This window comes from Pyricularia grisea, assembly GCF_004355905.1.
Source record: "Pyricularia grisea strain NI907 chromosome Unknown Pyricularia_grisea_NI907_Scaffold_2, whole genome shotgun sequence".
Taxonomy (NCBI): Eukaryota; Fungi; Ascomycota; class Sordariomycetes; order Magnaporthales; family Pyriculariaceae; genus Pyricularia; species Pyricularia grisea.
The window spans coordinates 3,284,841-3,306,893 of NW_022156717.1; the positions used below are offsets into that span (position 1 = coordinate 3,284,841).

Sequence of the window (22,053 nt, forward strand, 5' to 3'; positions counted from 1 at the left end):
GTATAATACAACCCCGAGCTGTTGCCGTGGCGATCCAAAGGTCTCTAAGCCAGGAGGGATGTCACCGTACAGGCCATGGTTTGGTCGGCAATGACTGTGGTGCCTTGTGGGCCATGACAGTCACCACGTGAGGTTCTTCTTTTAGTTGGCAAGTGCGATTTCAATCAGCGGAGAGGAACGATATCATCATGTGTTTTGTTGATGTAGCGTGAATGTGCATGGGAAGTCTCTGAGATGGAGATGAGACTGGCAGTGGGGATCTCAGCGCCGAGACAGGAGAATCTGGCCTGATTTGCATTTGATTATGAAGTACGGAGGCCGAGAGTTGAAGTCTAGTCGCAAGAAGAGCCAATGCGGCAGAAGACAAAGCTAAAGATTGGCGTTTGTAGTCCTTCCACTTCAGAGTGTTAAATTACACATCAACTCTGGCGTATAGAGTTATGTTTGCGTTTGATTGTTTCAACAGATCCAAAATCCATGCCGCTTTTGAATTCGAAAATAGTATACAGCTTTACCTTATTATGTCTCCAATAACCTATTTGGGAATACTTGCCTGAGATCAATACCAGATACAAGCGCTGTTATATCAAAGGTTGAAAAAAGCAGTTTGATATGGACAAGTTCCAGACTTTTCCAGACAGCAGTACAAGTCGACAGTATTAATATATATGTTGAAACTGACGGAGGCGATTACTGTTCGGAAGACTTCCATTATGATTCCTAGGAAAAGATTGTTAAGCGTGCATCACCACATTTCAGGCGGGCCTTTCCATCTTTGTTTGAATAATCCTCATTGAGAATACAACCAAGCGGTGATTCCAAGCGAACTGCTAATGGCCTTGGTATGTCATGGAAATACGTCATTGTTTCAATGTCAGCAAGGCTAATATTCTGGGCCACATACGCTTACGGTGTTATAGCTCCTCCAACTTTTGATTTCGCAGTATAAGGGACCTGCAACGTAATACACGCTTGTGAGGCTGGATCGTGGTCGATTATCTACATGAGGCCTACTGCATGGGAGGTCAACTTTATCAAAGGTCAAAGGTTTAGGGGTCAATTTTAGACCTCGTGTGTAAGGAATCAATGTGCGTTCCGCACCCCCGGGTGCAGGTTCCCTACCTATATATAGGAGCGCCTGCGAATTCAGGGGCTCAGAGGCTTCAGCCAATACGCCGGGCTTGCCACATGAACCGGCTAACAACGCACAGAGGCTAGCCTTCTAACAACCAGCAAGCCTGAAACCGTCCTATTATCATTGGGTTTATCAGCCGGTGAACTTTGAAAGTCTATCTTGGCAGGCCACCAGATCAAGGGACACGGAGCAGGCCATGACAGTACTCTCCATGTTAAACTGCTGCCAAGTGAGATGCTTCAAGACTTTGAAGTTGCATAAAGTCTCAGTAAGCTAGTCAGCTATGTAAATGTTACGGTTTGTATCGTAGACTTGAAAGTGAACCTAGATGCCCAACACCGGATCAGTGAGTGAAAATCACAAGACATAGCGCACAACCGAACGATCGGGGATTTGTGTGGTGTCGGCGGTTACTAACACAAGCGAGTAGATGCTGCATATCCAAGTAGCCATCGCAAACCTCACTGCCAGATACGTCATCCTGGCCGATGGGCACATTTCCTGACCTATCAGCTATCGTCCACTACACACTGCCTCTCCGACTCCTAACGACGACATCCGCACCACCCACTACCTGATTAGGCATGGCTACGTATTCAGCTCCAGTGAAGCGATATGGCCGTATTTCTGACAAGTAAGAAAGCGTACCGAGGCTTTGGGACAGGGAGGGGGGGTGGTTTGTCGGCGACTACTCAACCTGGCGGCGCCCGACTTTGGGGTCCAACTCCATCGTAATCTTGGACCCTTGGTTGCTGCTCGCCCCACACCTGACGCCATATGTTGGTGCACATCGTCTACTTGGCTTCAACCTGCCTGTTTGTTGCGGTACCGGTGTTGGTGCTGACAGCCATAGGCTCCATCAAGTTGATCAAAGTAACCTCTTCTCTTGCGTCACCATCCAAGGGATGTAGTCTTAGGGTGTGCGCAGCCCATCGTCAGGGTCATTGTTCCGACCGGTGTCAATATCCCATGGAGCTCCTCCACGTGAGCTAATGATTTGTAGAAGTTCTCGTCTCGAGTTGCACAACATCCGTACGGTGTGTTCGATTACATAGTGTGATCTGATCTTTCGCTGCTTTCCATGTCAAGTTCCAACCCAGGTATCCCCAGGTCCTACGAGGGGATATTTTTCGATGGAGTCAAAAGATGCGATGGGATGAAAATCAGTCGGAAAATCGGTCGAAACCTCACTCGGCCATCATACTACGGGCCGAGGTCGATGGCAGCATGTCCCCTTCGAAGCAGATAACAAACAAAAAAAAAACATGTTGACGTCTTGACGTGTATGGATTGAGGCTCAGGATGTACAAGGCAGTCTTTCTCACTACAAAGACCCCCCCTCTATATGGAAATAATGACGCCCAGGTATGCAACCCAAGATCTCCTGAGTGCATGTGCCATTACCGTGCTTGTCGCCGCCGCCGCGCCCATTTTCGCAGAGATAGAGAGTTACCTCTGCTCATCCCCAAAGTGACTTGCGGACTATTATTTCCGAAAAGAATGGGTGGAGTACTCGCTGTGAGGGCTCTGAACAGCAACGAGTGCGAAGCGATGTTGTCCATTTACCAAGCCGGGAAAGGATGGAAAAACCAACCCGACCGGGCATTAAGAAACGAGCAGCCAAAAAGAGGCGTTTTTTTCTGTCATCAAAAATGTGACCGGCTGACCCAACAGATATGCATATATGCATGCGGCTGTTCCTTATCGTCTTTTTTTTATTTTTATTTTTTTTATCTTTTCATTTTCCAACAACAAAAAATACAGCAAGCTGTTGGAGAGGGTGTAGTCGTTGGTGATAAACTTTTTTGGAACGAACCTACAAAAGGACCCCAACAAAAAGTTGCAAATCAGCAAACTTCTGTACTGTCTGTCATCATTAGTTCGCCAAAGTTCGCGCCGCTTTTTGACCAACCACCATCAAAAGGTAAACTGGCAACGACAAGGGAATGCTCCGCCACAATCTAAACCCCCCCCCCCCCGGAGGCAATATCAAATTTGGCTCTTACATATCCTGCGCGGATCCTATGGACCGGTCAGAGTGTAAGTAGGGTGACACAAGGTTCACCGCAAAGTTTTTTTATTTTCGTTTTTCATATTTTTCCCTAATTTCTTATATTTTCTTTTATTATTATTATTCTTGGATTGTCGTGGGGGGGTGTAAGCGACCTTGCCCGAAAATTGGTAATACCCCAAGAAACTCCAACTCGGCGGGCTGTCAAATCTTCTTTTGCGCCAACACCGCACCCGAGACTGCAGGTCGGAAATAATCCTGCATCGGCGGTCCCCGAGAGAGCGAGGCTGGGGACCTGCTGCAAGTCAAACCCTGTTGGCTTTTTTTTATCGTTGATTGTCATCCTTTGGTTGAATATTCAAGGGTAACCGACCAGAAGAGTAAGAATGCCTGCTTACCGAAGCGACCTCGCATTACCTGAATGAACTTTGCTGACAGGGAGAAGAAAGAAAGAAGAAAAAAAACAAGAAAAGAAAAAAAAGAACAGGGCGGAGTTGCAGTCCTTCCAGCTGCCGACTGGGCTTACACATTGTATTCAATACACTTCGTAATCAGCAACGCTAAAAAAGACTGATAAAAATAACACCAATAATAGGGGACGGTGAACGATAATAGTAGGCAGACGCGTTTGGTATTTCGACTCGGTGCGGCACGATTAATACACGTGCCACATACGGCCTATCTCTAACAGCCAAAATGTAAAAAGTAGGGGTGGTAAACGTAGCATTCGGTATTGAAGCAACAAGTCTCGGCTACGGGCCACGCAAACCACCCCCAATTGATGCCGAACGACATTCATCTCAAAAGAGAAAGGCAAAAAAGAAGGTTAACAAACTAAAGGAAAGGGGGAAAGGTAGGAGAAAGGAGGAAAAGTATGAAAATATAAGATAAAAAAAAGATAAAAAAGATAAAGCACCACAAAATGGCTCACCAAGCAATGCATGTCTAAACACCCCCCCTAAGGCCGACCTGACGAAGAAACATGCAAAATTCCAGGACAAGTGCACAAGTAGCATTCTGCGAATGGATTCAGGAATTGATTTAATTATGTCTTGGTATTGTTGAAGAAAGGGGATAAAAGAGCCGGCCCTTGTCCCTGCGCATATGGCGCAATGTTAGACAAAAGAAAGAAAAGCCACAAGCCACCAACGCCGCGAACAAAACAAATTTAGACTAGAAATTCACCCCAGAGTTATTATACAGAAAATAAGGCAAAAACAATGTCCTAAGTGGACGCTAGGAGAAAAAAAAAAACAAAAAAAAAAGAGCCGCCGCTAGACTAGCTCCCGAGGTAAACGTTCTGCAGCGGCGCACTTCGAAACAAGAGGTCCAGGCCATTCTATCTTGACAAAAAGGGATCAAAGGGGCGGAGACAAAGCTCCATCACGCGGTGACAAGCATCAACCCCTCACCTCCCAGCAACGCCCTGCTCAACGGCAAGCAGTACATGGCGATCAGCCACAGGCAGTAGATCTTGAACGTCTTCTTGTCCGCCGAGACCGACTTGTAGAGGAAAGTGCGCGCCGAGACGACAAGCGCCAGGAGAAGCAGCGGGGCGTGGCCCAGAAGGGAGGCCGCGGTCGGGGCCGTGAAGCCCCAGAGGAGAGGCAGGGCAACGGACCAGGCGAGCAGGGGGATGACGACGAGCCAGCGCCCTGCAGAATCGCCGTAGACCAAGGGAACGGTCTTGCGGTTGCGAAAGGCGTCACCCTCTTGATCCTTGATGTCCTGGATGTGGATTGTGCAAAAGATTGCCGCGACGAGCACCAAGATCCAGCGCCAGAGCAGGAGGGGAACCGAGGGGCCCGTGCCGGCCAGGGCAGCGGCGGTGTGCGGGGCTGGGTTGATGGCTACCTGCAGAGCGCCGATAGGGAAGCAAGGAATTCCTAGCGAGTTGAGGACGTTCTTGAAGAAGGGGTGTTCTGCGCCCTCGAGGTCATTGTAGAGATATCCCAAGACGATAACTAATATGCTCTCGACTGGTGCGCCCAGGCAGTAGCTGCCAAGAACTGCAATGATGATGAATGCAACCAAAAGAGTGCCTGCCTCGTCGGGCGAGACCTTGCCTGACGGGAGGGGACGTGTAGGCTTGTTAATCCTGTCCTCCTCAACAGCGTCCGGGCTTTTTTGGTTTTGTATGCAAAGAACCATTAGGTTGATCCAAACATATACTGTTATTATGGGAATCCTGGCTAAGATCTCGCTTGGTGATGGTATTCCCGCTGACTCTGGCAACAGTAATGATAATGCAATACCGTTTGTAATGGCGAACAGGACTGAAGGAGCCAGGATTGTTTTGATATCAGACTCGGTGAAGAGCCATATCGTTTCAAGAAACCTTGTGAGCTCTCTGCCTGTGTTCTTGCGTTGAGAGTGAACTTGTTCCTTGAACTTTTTGAAATGCATGACAGAAGAGTCCGCCATTGGCGACAAGATGTTCGTCATGTCCTTGTGGTGAGGCATGTTGGTAGTGTGTATCGAAGTTACTTGTCTATGATCGGGCATATGAGTATGGGTAGTGAGTAGGTAGTATCTCGTCTGTATGTTTGTAGAGTATGAAGATGGGACCAAAATCAATATTGAACAAGATATCGAGGACAGACATCTTATATGCTGTTGGAATATCCATTAGGACTCGAGGACTGCTCTGCTTGCAGCCCCCAAGGCCAAGAGTTCATATGACTGAGTACCATAAGACTAAGGAGGAAGTACCTCGCTAAAGGTGACGACAGAACTAAGAATCTGACCAGGACAAGCCATGCACCGGCGAGGCTCAACTGCCATGTACAGTTTGGCGCCAGGGTGAAACTGTCAAAAAGGCCTGCCATAATTACACATCTTCGTATAAGCAGGGGGTGTGTGAGGAGTGGGTGTGGGTGCAGAAAGGCTGGCAGCATTATGATAGTCATAGGGCTGGGCCCAAAGAAGGCTCGGCCCCAGAATGACAACCCAGTCAGATCCTGCCCGAAACCTTAGCATTTTGTCCGAGGGGGGAAGAAACACAATAACAACGGTGAGAGTGGAAATTGACGCGAGAACTCTCTTGCCACAGGCAACAACGGGCGCTCAATGTCCAACGGCAGTTAATCGTTGCCAACTGTTGAAGTTGATACCCCGTGCAATAAGACGGACACTATGAACAAGACTCCTTGTCCCTTCGTACTTCGTACTTCGATGAGATGGTAGCTTCTAGGCAGACGGACCCTTTCAGCCTTGGGTATGACTGAACCCTTTGCAGGCAGGGTCCAAAGTGGGCCACTGAAGAAAAAGATTTAAAAAAAAAAAAAAAAAAAAAAAAAAAAAAAAAAAAAGAAAAACCTCAAACTCATCGTGAGACATGCTTTTTAGTCATTGGAAACCGAAACTATTTCGTTCAAGGTCTCGTTCAGTAAATTTGTAGAGTATTGGTACAAACAGCACAAATCCGCCTTATATTAGGACTCACTTCATGCCACTTTGTCCACGAACGGTCTCGGCAAAATATCTTCACTTTTTGTTCCTAAAGCAGATAACAAAGGTTTCTATTCTTCTCACGAAGACTAAACACAATCCTTTGAACCAACGGGNTTTTTTTTTTTTTTTTTTTTTTTTTTTTTTTTTTTTTTTGGCATAGCGTATAGCATGCCGAAGCTGATCGGGAACTGGCGAGGAGAAGCGATAGGCTGGTTGACGCTATTCTCCGCAGGCGCGCACGCACGTGTAGCGGACGAATTGATTGCCGACTTGTTGTGTTCGTCGTATGTAGAAAACCGTTGTGCAAACAGGTGGGCCGGTCCACTGCTAGGGATGAGCTAGGCATACACACCCCGCACTATAGCAAATGTCAATTCAATTAACTCCCGTGCCAGCAGCATGTTTCCAAGGTATCTGCCTGCCTAGAGAAAAAATTACATTTGGTGTACTAACTTGAATTAATTCGGCGCAAAGACTAGATTGCGGCACAAATGTGACTGAATATGCACGTAAATGTTGAAAAATGGTGGGGGGTAGCGACTTTTCTTAGGGTGCCTTAGGCTTGCTTAGGGGAAAGGGGCAGGGGCTTCAAATGCCCGACGACCACGTGAAAGAATCTCTCTCTGCTATGTAAAACTCCAGCTTGCGTCAGAAATTCTTTGCTCCCCACCGCCAACTACCTCTAAGCCTCACACGCGGATGCATCTCTCGTAAGGAGGGTTTGCATAGGTGCACAAAGTCAAGTAAGCTTACGCCCCTAAACTCCACGGGGGGTCCCAATAACTGTCATCACCATCATAGGAGTAATACATACCGGTAAAAGAGGGTCTTCTCGAAGTCATACCGAAGAGTCGCACAGCATACTACCTGCATTGGTTGGTGCCTGATTTTCCCTGCCCGCTACTTTGACATGTAGAAACTCTTTTTTTCCACCCGAACATTTCCGCATTTGGTAATCTGTCAAGCACCGAACTGAGGAGACTCACGACTCGGCGGTGCAACTTAGGAGCAAGGATAGGTAAGGCTCTCAATTACCAAACACATACAAGTCCTTTGTAGGGCTGATTATAGGAAGGGTGTGCGATCTAAGATGACGCATCTTATGATGAGATGATTACAGTTAAGTGCTTTGGGTAATGCCCCTACTATGAGCACCAGTTCGTCTGTCCGTGGGAATGGGATGCGGAAAGGTCCGGATGACGGCTGAATCGTATGTCAAGTAAATGTAAGGATTTATGCATCTCAAGCTCTGTAGCTAAGATGCAAGGAATCCAAGCCAACGACACAAATGTTGAGTGAAAGGGCGCCATGGCACTTTGATTTTTAGCTGCTCGCAATCTCCGCCCTCAGGCTATTCTAGTTCCCCGCTATCCGGCGCTTAGCGATTGCCAAAAAGATACGTTACCGACGGTTTAGTACTAGCCCATGGCTTGCAATGGTTTTTCCAGGTGCCAAGAAACCCCGACAAAGGTCGCTAGCTCAGCTGAAAATGTGTCGCACAAGTACCGGTAGGTAGATACTAGATAAGAGGGTATACCCGACCGGTATACAGAGTCGCGTGCACTATACAGGTCGGGTAAGGTCTAAGTGTACGGAATGTCTACAAATAGACTAGCAAGTAGGTGCCGATGTGGGTAATCGTTGAGGCGCCCACGTGTGATTGTAGCAAAGAGAGCGAGAGATGAACAAAAAAACCGATACGTAAAACTAAATGTGATCAATTGAAGATTCGCTAGATGGCGAGAGAGGGGTTTGGCCTGCAGGTCTTGATAAGCCCCACGGTCGGCTTATCCACAAATTTTTTGATTGATTCAAGTCAACATCCAATTGTCGTCCGTCGGTCAACCTTTTAGCTGACGACGTCCTATCGACAATTTAAGGCTTTAAAGCGTAGCGATATTGATGGTGCTCTTTCGTCGAGTCAGCAACATACCGGATCTCCGCGATATTCCTGGCAAGCGCAGGTTCACCTTTATTAGCTCTGTCAACACCGTCCCTGCATTTTTTCCCTTTGGCCCAACGTCGTCGCGCTTGAATGTTTTCTGGAGACTTTCGTTTTCTCATTGTCGATTTTTTCTGTCACAATCATGATGCAGGCAGCCAAGGCACCGTCAGTGTCTTGTCTATCGCCCACTAGTCACCTATTATGCATCCGTATAACGTTTGTTAAACTACTTCGTTCGTGGCTTCTACTGGCCAAATACTGCACATTCGCCTCCGGTTAGCGGCGACGCCAACAGTAGTCGAAATCAACCCTGCATACATCCCGTTCTGAGTGGCGCTCCAAGGAGGGAATCAACTGATAAGTTCTTGCTTGCATGTGGGGGCATGCAACGTTTGTATCTTGATAGCTCGCATCTCCGCAAAACTCAATGTCGGGGTGTTTTTTTTTTTTTTTTCTGGGGCGACGACCGCCAAGAAGGATATGGATTGGGCGAGAGCAATAGCTCCAACGGCGGGCCGTTGATCAATGGTGGTGACAACAGCCATGTCAGTATTCTCATTGCAATTCTTATCAAGTATTATATTCCCCAGCCCTCGTGCCATTTTTATTTTCTCGCGTCAAAATGTTGTGTCCCTTTTTCTGTCAAAATCCGTCTCGTTCAGTCAAGTCGGTTTTGTTCACCGTGGGAACCATTGACCGTCGACCACTCTCACCGAGGAGATATACTGCCTGCCCAGACACCGTGGAGCGTTGAGACCCTGTTACTCTCAATCCGCATTGACATCACCAGTTGCTGTGTAAAGGTGCTGATCATCCACTATTTTCCATCCTCTCATACCACCACCGCGTCGCTCCAAGGTGATACATGCGTCATCCCGCGTTGCAATTTTACAATTGGGACGAGGGACTGCAGATTTCTGTAGCAAAACACCACGCGATGCGCAGATCTTTCATAACAAATCGTTTTCTTTTCTTTGTTTCTGTTCATCTTTACTGACACTAATTTCAACCCCCAGGCAGAGTTGAATAAACCCTGAGCTACTTAGCTTCGCATACCAGAACAGCTACTGCTTGGATCTGATGCGAATGCTTTGCCGAGAGTTTTAGCTTAGATCGATCAATCAAAACCAGTATAGCACTTCGGACCGAACGCCTCTCTGGCTTGGACAGTGCTTTGTCTACCTCAATCTCGACCCTGCACCAAAAAATACCCGCCTCTTGCCATTGGGTGTGTCATTTTCACGGCCGTCACAATGTCGCAAAGGGGCGCAAGGCTGCGAAAATGGTCGGACAAGTTGGCCGTCGAGGCAGAGCCTGGTCTGACCACCGGACAGTTGATGGTATGTCGACAGGATCAAAAAGTCTACAAACAGCAAGACTGCGAATTTATTCCCTTCCATGTCATTTACAAACACCACTAACTCAAAATTACCCCCAAACACAGTTGACAAACCATGATCTCAAGCCTGTCGAGCCAGAAAGGCGCCAATGGGGCCCCTGGAACTTTGTCGGCTTCTGGATCGCCGACAGTTTTAACATCAACACTTGGATGATTTCTTCGTCCATGGTATATGCCGGTCTTTCATGGTGGCAATCTTGGCTATGCGTATGGATAGGATATACCATCGCTGGTTGTTTTATCGTTCTCACTGGTCGCATAGGTGCCACTTACCACATTGGTTTCCCCGTCGTTGCGCGATCCTCATTCGGTATCTGGGGAAACCTTTGGCCCGTCTTCAACCGTGCCGCCATGGCATGCATCTGGTATGGTGTGCAGTCATATATCGGTGGCAGATGTGTATACATTATGCTCCGATCCATGTCGTTGAACTGGGTAAGATATTGTTGCTCTTAAAATCTCTGGCAATGTCAAATAATCAGACAGCATGGCTAACAATCGCCACAGGATCGCGATAAAATCCCCAACACTTTCCCCGAGGGCTCTGGTACTACAACTGCCGACTATGTCTCGTTCTTCCTGTTCTGGTTGGTATCCCTACCGGCCATCTGGTTCCCCGTACACAAGATTCGGCATCTTTTCACCGTCAAGGCCTACTTTGTTCCTGTCGCCGCCATCGCCTTTCTCATCTGGGCCGTGGTCAGGGCTGGAGGTGTAGGACCGATTGTGCACCAGCCTGCCAAGATTCAGGGCAGCGAATTGGCATGGGAGTTTGTGCTGGGCGTCATGAGCAGCATTTCAAACTTTGCGACCCTCATCGTCAACGACCCCGATTTTACTCGATTTGCAGCCAGGCCCAAGGACGCTCTCTGGTCGCAGCTTATAACCATCCCATTGGGCTTCGCCGTCACGTCCTTTATCGGAATCATCGTCTCGTCCGGATCGGAGGTCATCTACGGAGAGGCTGTCTGGGATCCTCTGATGTTGCTCGAAAAGTTCATTGACGAGGGCGGCCCGGCACAGCGCTTCGGCACCTTTGTCATTGCTCTAGCGTTTGCGCTGGCTCAGCTCGGCACCAACATCGCTGCCAACTCCGTCAGTGCCGGCACGGATCTGACGGCCTTGATGCCTCGATACTTGAACATCCGACGTGGAGGATACATCTGTGCGGCTGTGGGTTTGGCCATGTGCCCCTACACGCTGCTCACAGATTCGAACCAGTTTACGACGTACCTCTCCAGCTACAGTGTGTTCCTGAGCTCCATCGCTGGTGTGATGATCTGTGATTACTACGTATGTGATTACCAAACTCTCCCCTTTTTCTCACCTGTTTAATACTGACAGAAATGCACCTCGCACAGGTCGTCCGCCGCGGCTACCTCGAGATCAAGGAGCTGTACGACGCCCGCAAGTCGGGGCCGTACTATTTCACGTGGGGCATCCACTGGCGCGCCTACGCGGCCTACATCGCCGGCATCCTCATCAACGTGGTCGGCTTCGCCGGCGCCATCGGCCGCGACGTCCCCATGGGCGCGACCTACATCTACCGCCTCAACTTCTTTGCCGGCTTTGCCGTGTCCTCACTGGTCTACTACCTCTGCTGTCGATTCTCCCCCATCCCGGCCACCAGCGACCGGTGGATGGAGGTCGGCGACGAGATCGAGGACGTCACTGTCGCCTACAACGACGGCGCCAGTGGCGACTTTGCCCGGCGCAACGTGAGCAACGACGGGGCGAGCGGTAGCCAGGATTACGAGGTCAAGAAGGATGCGTCTTCGCGCAATAGGACAGAGGTTGATGCGAAGGTGGTTTAGGAAGGTTGGCGTTTTTTTTTTTCTTCTTTTCTTTTGGGATTTTCTAGAAGGGGTTTTGATCCCCTTGCATAATAGCGTCTGTTCCTTTCGCTTTTATAGATCAGGCTATTTTTGAGATCGTATTGCGATAGTTAAAAAGGGCTTTGGATACTTGCCCGAATGTTACGATGTTAAAGACGACTTTCTTATTTTTCGAAATGATACGTTTCAATTCTTTTTCTGAATTTCTTTTCTCGGTCGTTTCTCCGTCTCTCTTTTTATCTTTGGTTCTTTCTTTACGATACCCCTGACTAGATTGGCAAATCTGCCTCAGCAGGACCAAGCCAACAGTTCTCATTGTATAACGAGCAGAGACAAGGTGGCCTTTGGTGGTCGGTCTAGGCTACCCAACCATGAGAAAGCCCAGACTGTTCTTATTATAGCTGTGCACCTAGATAGATTCCAACTCACGAGATTCATGTGAACTGAGCTTGGTGGGCAAAAGTACTGACCAGCCTTTTCGGAGAGTCGACCACCTGGTATTTAAAAGCATTGCATCTCCAACCATATTCCAGTCATGTGACACAGCCGATTTGGATATCGTTGTTCAGGGCGGCATTTAGGTGACAGGTTACTACTCATGTCTTTGTCAAATGGAAAAGCATTCTCATGAAGCGGGTGGCCGCCGTGGTATCCATGACACACCACGGTTGGATGCCTGCTGAAGTGATCAAGACCTCGAAGCTGCATGACGATTTTTCTGTTTGTCCTAAACTTGGCTATTTGGTGAACTGACCAACAAGCTTATTTCAAACACGCTTTATTTCTACATACTACTATGGAAGAAAGACAAGAACAGTAGCCGGATTCCACTGGAGTCTTGCACTCGATATTGGCATCATTGCTTGTAGATGTATTCTATTTGATACTATGATTTTCTACCATTGCCAAGGCTGCCCACGAGCGCCTGCGTGAGGGGAGGCGGTTTGCTTTGGTCACATTCACTGTTGTGCAACACATAGTTTGCTTATCTGAGGGGTCGGGCAGGATGCTTTCTCCAACCTTGACGTTAGCTTGAGATATAGTATACAGCCACTGAGTTTGACATCTTGACCTGATAAAGGTTGCAACCTTCTTGCCAACAAACGTATCAGAAGCATGTGTGCTGAATAGAACCGAAGGAATTGGCTTCTCTTGTGACGAGACAAAAGAGCTGTTGCCATAAGCTTCATTTAACGAAAGTCATTGTAATTGAGGGGAAAAGGCAGCATAGTGGTTGTTGCACACCAATCGTGTGTAGGGTAACAAAGGTGTGCAGACATCGGCCTACTCGAGCGTTCCACAACCTTATCGTTCGATTTGTGCTTCCAAGTGATGCCATACTCTTCATTTCCTCCTGAGTATAAAGTAAAGCACTGGCACGCCATCAATCATCCTCAAACTTCATCTATCTACCTACCATATATACCTTTCGCAATACACAGGATCAACGCCATCGTAACCCTCACGATTGACTGTCCACTATCACGAGGCTTATTTAGCAGAAGGTAAGTGGTTGGTATAGAATAGGGACCGATGGCATATGTTAACAGCAGCTAGTCCCGAAACAGGAACCAACCACAACATCCTCATCATACAACAGTCAACCAAGCGAACCCTTGCCTAGCCATCCACAGATCATATATCGATTTCATAATGCACCATCTGACAATCGCCAAAGCTATCACGGCCACTGCCATACTTAGCGGTCCTGCCCTAGCCGGCCCTGGTGCATACGGTGTCTGCCAGGCAGGCTGCTGTGCAGTTGTCATGGCATGCTATGCCGCCGCAGGGGCTACTTGGGGAGCGACCGCGGGAGCCACGGCGCCTGCCACGGTTGTCGCATGCAACACGGCCTTTGGTGCTTGCCAAGCAAGCTGTCATGCCGCTCTTATATTCCCCATCCCATAAAAAAAAATTGCACAAAATTATGCCCAAAGAAATCTCTTTGCCAAATTGGAGGATTGGATTGGAACATGGGCATGTTATTTAACTCACAAGAGGGTTAGGGTGGGCCACGCGGACAGTCCCTCATCGCCGCTGATCCCTGTGTCATCAATGCCGCAGGGATGAAGCACTGCAGGTAGTGAGTGGTATTAGGTTGCCCAAGATGCTTATTTTATCCCCCCCCCATGACTGCGAAAGAAAGTTAGTGCACGGAGAAAAAGAATCGAGGGACGAGTGTTTGAAAAAGCTTGCCGCGGAAATCCCAGATTTGGCCCCTGAGGTCGTCGTAACCGACTATCTGGTTTAGTATCAAGTAGGTAGTCTGGAGCTAGACCAAACTCTCCAACCAGCTCCAATATGACTTGTCCTCCCACGTCCACTAGACTAGTCGCTTACTGTTCAGCCCGGAACCTGACATGTTGTCGAGTCGCAAAAGCGTCTTGGATGTAGACTGAGTCGCCCAACTGTGGTGTAGCCAAATTTTTCCCTACAGGGTTGCATGACAGCTAAGGAGAGAACATGTCGATCAAAGCAATGGGTTTCCTGTGAATAAGTAAGGTAATGTAGGTACTTTGCACTTTGTACTGGTACAGTACACTATTACTGTAGATCTGGTGGGGCAGCTTCCAGATTGGCTGGCTATTTCCATTGGTTGGATGAAGTTCAATGAGGCCTCAAAATGTTTGGCGGGCAATTGTGGGACATGCCGTCTCACATTTGGAGGGGGTAAATAACTTGGCTCTAGGCGAGCGTGCAACCGTGGGAGGAATCAGATTACACAAGTGGTTCTTTGCAGGCTTGCCAGGTTCGAATGCTGCAAAGCAGTGCAGAAGAAAGCGCTCATACGTCATTTGCCAGCCAACCAAAGCCAGTGCACCATGACACCTGATTGATGGACGTGGTGGCTCTTAACCGGTGCGTCTATGATCTAGGCTTACTAGGGTCTGACAGACAGATTGCAGTTGGGCACTGTTAGAAAGCACGGTTGGATCGTTATTTGTCAAACGGGTTGCTAGCATTCTTAATCCCAAAATTAACATGGTAGCAAAAGCTAAATTTCGGTTGCATTTTCCGTCCCTTAATGATTGGTAAATGTGACCGTCAGCAACATCATTCAGGCATCTTACCAGTTCTTGTTTTGTGAGTCGTGCACTCAGCGCCACACTGCTCCAATCAGCAAAGCCAAGACAGTCCAGCAGCCATGGCCTCCACTAGGGGCCTGCTTTCACCTATCACGTAGCGGTCTGAGTCGCTAGTGGTGGGGCTGTCCCAACGCGAACCGGTAAAAACTCCACAGCACGGGAACTCTGGCTCGGCAAGGGGCTAATACTTGATGAGTATGGAGGGCTGGCTCCCATGCTGGCAAGCATGGATGGATGGTAGTGGCGCTTTTGATTTTTACTCCACAACAAAGAACCGCCAAACCTAGGCCATGAAGTTTTAGGGAGAGAGGGTCTTTCTGGGCACCTCGAGTCGCCTGTTTGCTGTGTCCTTCCAGTGCCAATTCTTCACCATCACCCGACGACTCCGATCGCCCAAGGCCAATTGCGTGCCTTCTGCAGCGCGCCGAGCAACTGCGAACCTGCGAACCTGCGACGATTCGATTGAGGAGAAATTAGTTTTAAAAAGATAAAAAAAAAAAGACAAATAAGGTTAAAAAAAAACCCAGTACAATTTCATCAACGGGTCCGCACGCATCACGACGAGGTAGCCAGACGATACCGCCGCAATTGATCCGAATCGAAACCCGATTTTGTTGCCAACAGTCAACGCCAAGCATTGTCGACCACGCCGGCAACGAGGAGGGGAAAAGGAATGACGGCCGCATAGGCATTGGGAAAACCCATAGGTGTAGTCATGGCCACGGCCGTGGGAAACCTTGCGACCGCCATCGCCGCGTCGTCATTCACTCCCAGCGCCGGCCTCGCTCTGCCCTCGGAATCCATCCGCGCCGGCCTTGGGCACAATTCGACAGTCGAACAGGATTCCGCATCAAACTCGGCTCCAGCGTCTCCAGCATCATCTTTCGAGCCAGTGTCTCTGCGTTTCGTCCCGTCGAACTCGACGATCAATTCAAACCTCAAAAAGGACAATTATGGCGTCCTCAGGGCATATCCTCAACCATTCACCCGCGCCATCAACCAGATACGGGACATTTCCACCCACATCACCACAGACTGGGCACATGCCGACTTGAGCAACTACTCGAACCTGCCACCAAATACCCCACCCCGTGGGAGGATTCCAGTCGACCAGCCGACATGCTTCGTCGTACGCTCCGGCAGTGTGACAGAGTCAAATACGGAACCGAGGACGTTCAACTGCACGCAAGCCTGTTATGATCCTAGGTTGCTCTTCGAGCCGACAACATTGGCGACATGCATGCAACTGGCGACTGCATCCCTTTGGATTGCGGACAACAAGACCAAAATGGATCCCAAAGACGTGTACTCGCGCAAGTTAGCCGAGTCGCTTTCCTTCAGTAACGACCTTACGGACTTCAACGGCTCCTCTGTTGTACAAAGCATGGTACAATGCTCAGTTGCCGCGTGTCGTAACAAGGGCAAAGGGGCATGTAGCGATGAAATCATGAACCTTAAAGACATCACGGTCCGAACAGACAACCTCCTGCAGATTGCCACCGCGCTGTCTGGTTATTGCGACCATGCAGACAGTGTGGTTAACGAGGACATCGCTGGGCCTGGTGTGCTTATGGCGTACATCTTCCAGACGGGAATCGCTATGCTGTTTTTCGGTCTCGCCAAGCTGCTGAGCTCGGTGATGCGTCCCATTTTCTACACCAAGGCGTGGATCAACAAGGACACGAGAAAAAACGCATTAAAGATGTCGAGGGAGATGCAAAGAACCCTTTCACTAACGCGAGGCAACGCGGCTGTGATAAGCTCCATGATCGAGTTCCAGGAAGTGCAGGGCTTTTTTGTTGCCGCCATACAGGTGGCTACGTTGGTTACCTTCAGGTCGACGGATGGTCCGGATCTAGGCTCAGTCACATCGTTGGGATCCATTCTTTTCAACTCGGGCCTTGTTCAAGTGCTAGCAGTCTCCGGCGTGCTACCGGTTCTGCTGGTTCAATGTTGTCTTCAACGTTCCGGCATGCGATGGTGGTACACCTTGGCGATATCGTCCATCGTTTTCATCCTCGGCATGACGGTCGACATCCGTGGTGGTTATATGCTGCCAGCGTTTCAACGCGTCTTTGATCATTTTCGCCAGACCCAAGGAGTGTCGGAGTGTGGCGGCAACCCCAGCCCTCTTGTTTACTGCACCGGCGACCTTAGGTTTGCGGTCGCAGACGATCTCGGCCAGAACATTTCATACTGGGTCTATCCATCTCTACTCCTCGAGCAAGTCAGCTGGTGGGCTTGGAGACGGTATGCCATGGAGATCAAGGCCCGCCGCTGGGAGAAGCGCAGGCCTTGGGCGCGCCTTTTCCGGCGAAGGCTATGGCCTGGAATCTGGTTCCTCTACTGGGTTGCATTGCAGGTTGTGCTGGTGGTGTTCACTGCCATGTACTTCTATAACATATTCCTGCTTGTGGCCGAAACGACCCTCCTTAACGATCAGAGGTGGACCTATGGACAGTTGGTTGCCCTTATGGTATGGGCACCAATTCTGGGGAAGTATATATACTTCAACATCTGTAAGTTCTCCAACCTATTCTCCCCGAATTTCCCCAAAACTTTGGTCAATGCAGACTCTTTGTCTCTTTCGTGACGTTTATCAAAACCTTGCTGACTGGTCTCGTTCTACAGTTGGCATCGAGGAAGGATTTAGTAGACGACTTGCAAAGCACTATAAAGTAATCCATCAGGACTATCCAGATACCGAAGACGAGGAAGTACACGAATCAGACGACGACGACGACAACTTGGAGCAGGGAATAGAGCTCAAAGTCACACCTCAACAGTCGTCCACGACTCTACCGGGCGTACCTTCGCCCACAGGGACTACTCCCGGCAGAGATTTTGACGTGGCCTCAAGGCCACCAAGCGAACGATCCATGAGCTCGCGCCATTCGATGAGATCGATAAGATCTCATCCAATTCCCAGTCCTCTAGGTCCCCCAACTGGGTCCACCGCAGTGGCAACACCCACGACATCAGCACCGCCAGGGACCGTGTCAGAAGACTCTGACAGGAATCATCCTTTCTTGGAAGGCTTCGGGCAGGACAACATCACCATGGTTGGCGGTATACCAATGATTGTAGAAGATCACGCCCCGTTCGATCGACCGCGGGGAGATGTTTGAGAACATTTCTTTCAACAAATTTATAATCGCATCATTAATCTACTTTCGAGCACCTTTATACACACGATAGGACACAGAGTCCATGTCTTAACTCAATATTTTCCAATACGTCTCGCTGAAAGAGAGATACGATAGGCAAATTCGCCATCGAATATCCCTACCCGGTCTGGAATCTCGACAGTGAAGCCCTGAGCACACTGATAGGCCATTGGTCTCTGCTCATTACAGCAAGAAGACAGGCCCACGAGCGATACATGCATAAGACCCTAATTGGGCTGTCGGCCGGCTTCTTACCACCCACAGGGCAGATTCGATACTGACTTACAAGGTCATCAGGCCTGTCTGATCATGGCGATCTAGTCAATTTCTTTGACGGCAGCGTTGCTGTACAACTATATAAATGCGAATGCAAAAAAACCCGACTGCATTAGCTCGAGTCCTCAGCTGGAGATGAACCCCCGTCCCACATCACGGTATATGGGGTTAGCATTTTCATCCAGTATTTTGGAAGGATACTCTAGCGTTCGGCGTCAACGGTCTGGTACACGGGAGAGGATCATTGGGAGGAAAACTCGGAATTTTCTGTCAACTGTCATATGGGATCATGGGCAGGGGAATTGGTTTTCTTTTCTTGTAAATATATCATAACGAACATATTACGCGCAGGTAGCTGCCAGAGTCGCGGACAAGAAGAGTCGGGCTATGAACATGAATGAGAAAAAAAAGTGGGCAGTTAGCCATTCATCATAAAGTCTTTAAAATCCTATGCTTGGTTTTTCATATTTTGAGAAAAGTAGTGGACCTTAAGCATGGCAACAAAGGTTGACGTGTTGATAAAGTTAAGGTTAGCAGACCTCAGACATTCTGTCTGGGGTCTCTGGGTGACTTTTACGACATGATCCTTGCACTTCGAAGGGTTAGGGTTAAGATTATGGCAGCTCTGTACGATAACAGATAAGGATTTGTTGTACCAGAATCACCTCTCATACGCGCAACTTCGTCATCTTCCCTTTCGAAGAATGTCACGAACCTGAAATTGACATTTATTTGCAAACTCCAACCATAATAAGCTTAGCTTTCTAGCTTATCCCACCAGAATCTACACATCCCGGCGCGTGGCGCGCACGCCTCTTCTGTCCTGCCCAACTCTACGCTCCTCAGCGCCCTCAAGCGAACCCATCCATCATCCGCCTCCACCCCAAGACTTCAGCATGGCTGAATACTGGAAATCGACGCCACGGTACTGGTGCAAACACTGCTCCATGTACGTGCGCGACACGAAACTCGAACGCACCAACCATGAGGCGACGGGAAAGCACCGAGGCGCCGTGGAGCGCGCGCTCCGCGACCTGCACCGAGGCCACGAGAAGCAGGAGAAGGAGAAGGAGAGAGCGCGGCGGGAGATTGAGCGGCTGAACGGGGTCGTGGCGGGAGGAGACGGGGACAACAAGCACAAGAGCGGCAGGAGTGGAGCGCCGGGAAGGGCACCGCCGCAGGAAGCATCTTCGTCGTCATCGAGCAGGGAGCAGCGACAGGCGCAGCTGGAACAATTGGCGGGGATGGGAGTCAACATACCTGATGAGTTGAGGGGTCAGATGGCGATGGCGGGGGAGTGGACGGTCACCAAGACTAGGGTAATTGATGACGGGGAAGGCAACGAGAGCGTGGCGCGCGGGGTGAGGAAGAGGGAGCTGGAGAAGACGGAGGAGGAGAAGGAGGAGGAGAATGCCGTCAATGGCCTGTTCAAGAAGCCGAGGAGGTGGGGTATGGACACGAGGATCGCCGGCGGGGATGATGGAGGTGAGCTGGATGCGCTGCTAAGCGGGTCGAGTTTTGTGGTCAAGGGGGAGAAGAAGGAGGAGGAGGAGGAGAGTGCAGAATCACGAGTCAAGGTTGAGGATACGGAGAAGGGTCCTGATTTGGAGCAAGCGCAACAAGAAGATAAGCCCAATGTTGTCAAGGAAGAGGAGGACGTTGTCAAGAAAGAACCCGCGGACGAGCCATCCGCCCCACATACAGCAGCCGAGCTTGCAGCTCCAGCAGTGGTTTTCAAGAAGAGGAAGCCGAAGAATATACGACAGAAATAATTATGACGGGCGGACAAGGCTTTTGTTACGAGTAAGATGTCATCTTGAATTTATCTGTCTACGAAAACAAAAGGCTAACGGGAGCCAGCTCGTGATGTTGGAGAACTGCTTCATTCTGAAACTGAAGATGGTCCATACGACATACAACACCATGCTCGTCTGTATTGCAGATGTAGCCTGCTTTGTTGGGACTGCCGTCTCAGTTAAACTCACTACACTCCAACTGACAAGTTGCATGCAGTAACTGTGTCTAACCAGGTGAGAGACCGATGGACTTTTAGTTGACACCTTCGGATGGAATTTACGGCCGTGACCGGCGGACCCGATTACATGTGATGATTCTCAAGGGTCCATCTACACGCATGGCAGTACGGTCGAGGTCAGCGACCCACGTAGGTGGTGCCACCAGACCCACGAGTCCACAGCCGTCGTAGGACAAAACCGACCCAAGTAGGCGGATTCACAGCTACACGGGAACATCATGGCCTGGCTTCGCTCTTCAACCCTTGGTGTTGCTTGCTCGACAGAACACTTGGCGACCTCCTGCGTTGTTCGGTACGATGCGAAAGGGCGGGCGATTTGAAACATTCATTCGTTGCATGTAGACATTTGTGCGGTCGTCTTTGCTACCGTTTGTTGGCACCGGCCTTTTGAGGCCTAGAACTAGATCTATCACTGGTGAGGTGTGAACACATTGGCGTCGAGAGCAGAGGACAATTGACGGCGAATGGCACGAAGCACACAAACAAGAAAATTGCCTCGCCCTGCGCACATATTTGGCTTCGACTTCTTTACGCATTGCATAAATTTCCATGGCTGGGGGATCTTAGCCGTAATGTAGTTAAGTGCTACAAACCAGTTGCGCCCGCGGCAAATTCCGAACCGAGATCTCCTTTTACTTCACACAAACAGCAGGTGCGGGCAGCCGACACCGGCCTCGTCCTAGCATCACACAACGGATATCGGGCAATTTGTGTTCAGCTCTAACAGGTACTGCATGATGTTAGTATGTGGGTTTGAATCATCGACCAGCCAAGGCATTTTCCTTAGTTCCCCCCAACCAGTTGCGCTACATCTGTTTTCCCCCCGTAGCCAAGCATTGCATCTCACGCACTACCTACGGTAGAAAGCCCAGGGCAAGGAAGCTTAGCGTCTTGGTTATCCCTTTTGCCATTAAGAAAGGCCCCACACGGATCTACCAGCCGCCTCCGTCGAGTGGAGTTGATCTAATTCTAGTGGGGATCGTCAGCCTCCTCTTTGTTCGTTTGCTTCTACCTCGGAGTTCGTTGCATCAGATTGCCTCACTAGGCAAGCCTTACAAGCCAATTGACAGCGAGAGCTACGAATGTACATTCCATGACTATGTCTGGCAGCGGCCTAGCGAGCTTACTACTTTAATATGTGTCTTAAAACGACCGTAGCCAGCTCTCAACGACCTGGCAACCGGAGCGGCCTAAGGGTAGCATGGGCTTGATTTGTAGCTACCGTACTTTTACCATAGGTTACGCGGCAGCTATGTGTGAGCAACAAGCACCTCTAGGGCAAACCGATCCGATCCCTTATAGCTGCAGCTATGGGGTGGCACATCTGCAAGCTTGAAGTGTGGCGTATGTTTCGTCCCATACACAATCAAGTTCAGCGACTTGGTCGTACAATCCGCGTCACTGGCTCAAACGTATTTGTTTACTTGCCTGGTCCTTTCGTTTCTCGTTTCCGTAACAAGGGATTGCGGGTACGACCAGATATTATTTGCATCCCTACCGTGTCTTGACAGGGTACTTTACCAAATTGCCCGTCATTGGGGCATCTTTATTATCTGAACCTTCCGTGTCAAACCTATTGAAGAATTATGTCTTATTATGGGAATATCAAATCAAGTGCCTAGTTTGGGAGTGGGCGTTTGGCTGTCTGCTCGGAAATCCCAAGTCGGTCACTGCCTACCCACCCACCCATCAAACTCGCATGTGGAATGTC

The 22,053-nt window shown here is 49.4% G+C and overlaps 7 protein-coding genes across 7 annotated transcripts; 5 read left to right on the top strand and 2 right to left on the bottom strand.

Moving 5' to 3' along the window:
* Window positions 1–3,271: 3,271 nt before the first annotated feature.
* Window positions 3,272–3,735, top strand: PgNI_03570 (uncharacterized protein; the record flags this gene model as incomplete). The annotated part of the gene is made up of 2 exons (XM_031123624.1): window positions 3,272–3,526; window positions 3,585–3,735. A coding segment is annotated over one exon (243 nt), but the record flags the coding sequence as incomplete, so codon positions are not given.
* Window positions 3,736–4,529: 794 nt separating this feature from the next.
* On the bottom strand, window positions 4,530–5,609 carry PgNI_03571 (uncharacterized protein; the record flags this gene model as incomplete). The annotated part of the gene is made up of 1 exon (XM_031123625.1): window positions 4,530–5,609. One exon carries the CDS (start codon window positions 5,607–5,609, stop codon window positions 4,530–4,532), a length of 1,080 nt encoding a protein of 359 aa, XP_030984421.1.
* Window positions 5,610–6,780: 1,171 nt separating this feature from the next.
* On the bottom strand, window positions 6,781–7,118 carry PgNI_03572 (uncharacterized protein; the record flags this gene model as incomplete). Its single annotated transcript, XM_031123626.1, has 2 exons — window positions 7,053–7,118; window positions 6,781–6,957 (listed from the first exon to the last, which is right to left on the bottom strand). A coding segment is annotated over exon 2 (165 nt), but the record flags the coding sequence as incomplete, so codon positions are not given.
* Window positions 7,119–9,166: 2,048 nt separating this feature from the next.
* On the top strand, window positions 9,167–12,343 carry PgNI_03573 (uncharacterized protein). Its single transcript, XM_031123627.1, has 5 exons — window positions 9,167–9,347; window positions 9,561–9,884; window positions 9,989–10,378; window positions 10,451–11,236; window positions 11,305–12,343. Exons 2-5 carry the CDS (start codon window positions 9,798–9,800, stop codon window positions 11,755–11,757), a joined length of 1,716 nt encoding a protein of 571 aa, XP_030984419.1. The 5' UTR covers window positions 9,167–9,347; window positions 9,561–9,797; the 3' UTR covers window positions 11,758–12,343.
* Window positions 12,344–13,010: 667 nt separating this feature from the next.
* Window positions 13,011–13,686, top strand: PgNI_03574 (uncharacterized protein; the record flags this gene model as incomplete). Its single annotated transcript, XM_031123628.1, has 2 exons — window positions 13,011–13,283; window positions 13,413–13,686. The coding sequence occupies exons 1-2, from the start codon at window positions 13,111–13,113 to the stop codon at window positions 13,684–13,686; spliced, it is 447 nt and encodes a 148-aa protein (XP_030984416.1). The 5' UTR covers window positions 13,011–13,110.
* A 1,467-nt stretch (window positions 13,687–15,153) lies between these two features.
* PgNI_03575 (uncharacterized protein) lies at window positions 15,154–18,743 on the top strand. The gene is made up of 2 exons (XM_031123629.1): window positions 15,154–17,383; window positions 17,496–18,743. Exons 1-2 carry the CDS (start codon window positions 15,580–15,582, stop codon window positions 17,990–17,992), a joined length of 2,301 nt encoding a protein of 766 aa, XP_030984417.1. The 5' UTR covers window positions 15,154–15,579; the 3' UTR covers window positions 17,993–18,743.
* A 460-nt stretch (window positions 18,744–19,203) lies between these two features.
* PgNI_03576 (uncharacterized protein) lies at window positions 19,204–20,079 on the top strand (the record flags this gene model as incomplete). The annotated part of the gene is made up of 1 exon (XM_031123630.1): window positions 19,204–20,079. The coding sequence occupies one exon, from the start codon at window positions 19,204–19,206 to the stop codon at window positions 20,077–20,079; it is 876 nt and encodes a 291-aa protein (XP_030984414.1).
* Between the last annotated feature and the right edge of the window lie 1,974 nt (window positions 20,080–22,053).

Coding starts and splice junctions, on each gene's coding strand:
- PgNI_03573 (XM_031123627.1), top strand. CDS start 9,798: ATGTCGCAAAGGGGCGCAAGGCTGCGAAAATGGTCGGACAAGTTGGCC. Junction 10,379..10,450: donor GATCCATGTCGTTGAACTGG/GTAAGATATTGT, acceptor CAATCGCCACAG/GATCGCGATAAAATCCCCAA. Junction 11,237..11,304: donor TGATGATCTGTGATTACTAC/GTATGTGATTAC, acceptor CACCTCGCACAG/GTCGTCCGCCGCGGCTACCT.
- PgNI_03575 (XM_031123629.1), top strand. CDS start 15,580: ATGGCCACGGCCGTGGGAAACCTTGCGACCGCCATCGCCGCGTCGTCA. Junction 17,384..17,495: donor GTATATATACTTCAACATCT/GTAAGTTCTCCA, acceptor CTCGTTCTACAG/TTGGCATCGAGGAAGGATTT.